The 4,958-nt window shown below is 38.5% G+C and overlaps 1 protein-coding gene across 1 annotated transcript; it reads left to right on the top strand.

Annotated features, from left to right (window-relative positions):
• The first annotated feature begins 864 nt into the window (after positions 1 to 864).
• On the top strand, positions 865 to 1,428 carry LOC148690044 (uncharacterized). The gene has a single exon (XM_088687443.1). It carries the CDS (start codon positions 865 to 867, stop codon positions 1,426 to 1,428), a length of 564 nt encoding a protein of 187 aa, XP_088543569.1.
• Positions 1,429 to 4,958: the final 3,530 nt, after the last annotated feature.

The raw sequence follows: 4,958 nt of genomic DNA, 5'->3' as shown, positions 1-4,958 counted from the left end.
ACATGTCAATAAGTAACAAGAAGCAACCCATGACATCACAACAAGAATCAGGAAAATTTTGTTCTTTTACTTCAACTGATGAGGGCGAACCTTGGTGCAACGAAAATGTTGCTCCTTTGTGATGAAAAGGTCACAGGTTAGAGTCATGGAAACAGCCTCTCCGCAAAGTAAGAGTAATGATGCGTAAAATAGACGTTCCCCCCAATTCTTGCAAAGCGGTGAGCCTTGTTGGCCTAGGGTTGCCCATTTTACTTCCACGGATGAATTCCAACAAAGTACATGTATGATTTCAATCTCACAATTCATGTATTATTGCACATATCTTCTACTTTGTTACAATGAATAGGATAAGGAAAAAAAAAAAAGGTTTATCCAAATGAGTGTGTAATCCAGCTAGCTAAACCAGATCACTTAGAGCAACTCCACCCCTAAAAAACATGCGCCAGCACCCAGCTCATTTAATCCACTCAGTGAACAGTGATATAGCTCAATGAACAGTGATAGGCCAAATGTATCTCCACCCCTAAAAAATAAAATAAATAAATAAAATAGTTTTAATTTCAGATAGGATTTTTAACCAATCTCGTCATGCCATGTGTCATTATCCGAACGTATTATTTTGTGAATAGATTTTCAACCAATCCTGATGCGCCTCGTGTCACTATTTGTTTACAATAATTTAGCCAAGATTTCGATAACATTTTCAACCAATCACGTAGTGCCACATGGCATTGTCCACAACCTCATCCTTTCTTTTTTTGTCCATATAAACTCTACATCCCTACATCCATCCTCACACCAAACTTAATCCTTCTTTTTAGCTCAGAATCATTCTTCATCGTTTTCAAATCTTGAGTTCTTACAATGTCTTCTTCAAGGAGAGTATATAAACAACTTGAGGAGCAACACAAAAGATTGTTGGCACAACAGGAAGAATTGGTTAATCTCGAGGAAGGTGGAGGTGGAGATAAGGCTTTCGCAATGGAGGAGGATGAGGATGATGACCATAGAAGGCAAAGGGCCTCACATTCCCGTCGTGTCATGGAAGTTGTGGGTCAGAAAGCCAAACCCAGACGTGCCGCAAACTTCGATAGAAAAAGGGAAAAACGAGGTAAAGATCTCTTGGAGCAAAAAATTACGGCTGCCTTACAAATGCTTACATATGGAGTATCTGCAGATCAAGTGGATAAGATCACGAGGATGGGAAAAACAACTGTTCTGGAGTCCCTGATGCGGTTTTGCTCTACAATTGAAGTGCTCTACACCAATGAGTACCTCGGAAAACCCATGCCAAGGGACATGGGAAGGCTTCTGAGGAAAGGTGAGATGCGAGGTTTCCCTGACATGATTGGAAGCATCGAATGCATGCACTGGACTTGGAAAAATTATCCAAGTGCGTGGCAAGGAGCTTATGGCGACAGAAAATGAGCCAAAAGTATCATTTTGGAAGTGGTGACTTCATTTGATACATGGATTTGGCATTTTTTATTGGTGTTCGAGGAGCTCAGAATGACCTAAATGTCTTTGCCCAATCTCCAGTGTTCGACGAACTGCTGCAAGGAAAAGTGCCGAGATGCACATATTGGGTTAATGGTCATAAATATGAAAGACCATACTACCTTGCAGACATCATTTACCCAAGGTGGTCAACGTTTGTCAAAACAGTCTCACATCTATAGAGTGAAAAAGAAAAACACTTCGCAAAATGTCAAAAGGGATGTAGGAAGGATGTGGAGCGTTATTTTGGTAATCTGAAAGCTCGTTGGGCGATTGTCAGGGCTACTGCTAGAATGTTTGATGTCGAGGCTCTTCGATCCATCATGATGACGTGTATTATTCTCCACAACATGATTGTGGAAGATCAGTATGATTATGATGTCGTCGATGAATACGAGCCGGATACGATGAACAACTCAAGAACAAGTATCTACTATGCTCATGACCGGACTGAAGATCTCGTGCAACACGAGCTGTTAGAATGGGATGGACATTACAATGAATTGATCGTTGAGCAGTACACTTCAGTGCAAGAGCCATACTGGCACAAAAGCTGCTAGAATGACTTGATTGAGCACCAGTGGGGATTGCAACAAAAGATAATTAAAATGAGCTTTCGATTGAAGAATAAAGTGTATTTTTTTAAGTTTATGTAATTTTATTTAGTGTGTGTTTTTTTAGGTTTATTTGGTAAGGTTATGTAATTTTATTGGCGTTTTTTTTTTTTTTTTTTTTTTTTTTAGTTTATTTGGTGGATTTATGTAATCTTATTTGATGTGTTTAAATAAAGTTCCAGAAATAGATTTGAAATTACATAAAGTTTTAAAAAATAAATAAGAAATTACACAAAGTACTAATAATAAATAAGAAATTACATCTATTAATAAAAAGAAAGACGAAATTACATAAAGTACTAAGAATTAAGACGAAATTAAATAAAGTACTACAAATAAATACGAAATTATACAAGTGGTGCTAGGATCTTCGTTGCTAGGATCTATGTAGCTAGAACCCCCTCGACTTGTTTCCGCATCTCTTGCATGCCTCCTTCGCACTACATCTCTTTTTTCCGAAGTCCAAAAATATTTTGAATTTGAAGACAGTCCTACTAGAGGCTTGTTCATAGTGTCACAATCTGCTTGAACCATCATTTCTTCTCTAAGCATCTCATTTTCTCGATAAAGTGCTTCTCTAATCATCTCGTTCTCTCGATAAAGTATTCTCTTTGTCTCTCAACCGCCGCATCACGTCTCTCAGTAGCTGCTAATATTGTTGCCATAACAGCAGCTTTTTTCTCATCTCTAGCTAATTCCCGCGCCATGTTCAGTTCACCTTGGCGAGCAAGTTTGCCCATATATTTAGTGTAGTCAGAACTACCTTTTTTCTTTGATGCCTTTTTACAGTAAGGCCTGAGGGATTGACGAGTCGGTTGGGTCTCCGACACTTCTTCTGGCATCCATTCCGTCTCTTCAAATGTGTCGCATTCTTGTTCGGCTGTGTCTGCCTCTGGCGAACTTTGTAGACCCATGCCGTGCATGACAACTTCTGGACCGGTTGCCACAATTCTGTATTTGGGGCAATCTTTGACAATTTGCCAACATTCCCATTTGCTGAGTGATTTGTTGTGGTTCTTCACATTGTAGAATGCTTGTGCTTGTAGTGTCTATAAATGTGGAATAAGACAGGACTATAAAATGTGGGTGTAACAGAAATAAATAAATTAAAATATTGATGCGGGTGGAATGCATATAAATAAATAAAAATATTGTCACCTGATCCGCTAAACTTGTCCCACTACGTAGATTACCAGAAGCATGAGAGATGGCGTTTTTCCAACAAGTAAAGGATACGTTGAGTTTTTTCCAACGACCTTGAAGACGTTGACTACTTCTGGTGTCTTTTCCATGTACATCGCAAAATGATTTCGTAATTTTACTACACATTTCTCGCTTATCCATCTCATTACCTGTAATCAGGTCATGAATAGTGTGAACCCAGCATTCACACAAAGTAAGATCTTCGATGACCTTTCACGTAGTCATTTTTTCCTCTAAAAAATTATATGAAAGCTTTGGTAAAAATTGTTGAAAATATTGAAATGTGGTGTGAGGTGGAATATGAGGATTAGATATTTATAGGAAAAATAAATAAATTTTTTTAAATTTTTTCTATATTTTTTAACAATTTTTTTTATCAATTTTAATTTAGGTAATTAATCTGGACCGTTGGATTTGGAAAAGATTTAAATCCAACAACCTATACCTTGACAAGTGGCCAACGGTCATAATTCTAACCGTTATGCCTTTTTTTTTATTTTTTATTTTTTTAATTTCTGGCTGAAAAACATGGACCGTTGATCTCTGGATTGAACGGCCCAGATCAAGCCATGTTATTTGCCGTTAGGTTTCAAATTTAATATTTTTTGACCGTTGGATATCCAACGGTCCTGAAATCTAGCCGTTGGAAATCCAACGGCTGAGGACTGGCCACGTGGCCTCCCATCATATAGGTTTAGTGCGCATGTGCAAGCAAGCCCACCTCTGTTTTGTTGTTGGCGACGCACGCCCAATCGCTCGTCCTTCCCACACGCCTGGTGCAAAAAAATTATAAAAGGCCGTCAGACGTCATGCTGAGTCAGATAGGCCATCCCTTCCCTTTGTCGATTATAGGCTGGCCTGTGGCCTGGCTTGGGCTGGGTGCCAGCCTAAAGGGCTGGGGTGGAGCAAATAAACGGGATGCAGGTCCATTTTTTGGACTGGGTGCTAGCCTAAAGGGTTGGGGTACAACTACTCTTATAACACTGATACCAATCAGGCCATGAGTACTTTGTACAAAACGAATCTACGAAAAGGGTACAATATAAGACTCAAAGAAAGAAACAACCTAAGAATGAGATCACTGTGACTGAGTTGAGTATATGTGACTTTCCAACTTTAAGAAACTAACAATCCTCTCACTATTTGATAGCAGCTACAGTAATTTTGAGTCGCTCACCTTAATTTCATAACAAGAAAGAAAAAAAGAATCAACAGATGGGCGTTTTTTTTTTTTTTTTTGTCAAAAATAGATGGGCATTCACTAATCCTAAAAGTCCATAGGCAAAAATCAAAGATATAAAATCATTTCTAAAATGAAGATAAAACTTCCACTACAAGAAAAAAACCATTTCGCAACACTTTTATTTTGCGACCAGCGGAGATTTGGTTGTCAATTCATTGTATTGGCGACCAGCTGAGAATTGGCCGCCTTTCGTTATTTTGGCAACCAAATTATTTAGTTGCTGGAAAGTAAATACATACGGTACAAATTGAAACTATTGGCGGCGAAGAGTTATCTTGTACAGTGAGGCCTACCCAAAAAATGCCTTATAGTCTCAAGCCTATTTTGTGAGAAGTATGAGCATATTTTGTGCATGATTCATCGTGCACCTACAAATGAACAACAATGAAAAAAGGTTGGTC

The sequence above is a fragment of the Pyrus communis genome, chromosome 16, assembly GCF_041283825.1.
Source record: "Pyrus communis isolate YQ-2024b chromosome 16, ASM4128382v1, whole genome shotgun sequence".
Classification (NCBI taxonomy): Eukaryota; Viridiplantae; Streptophyta; class Magnoliopsida; order Rosales; family Rosaceae; genus Pyrus; species Pyrus communis.
The sequence above is the reverse complement of the archived record's forward strand: the minus strand, read 5'-3'. Positions and strand labels throughout refer to the sequence as shown.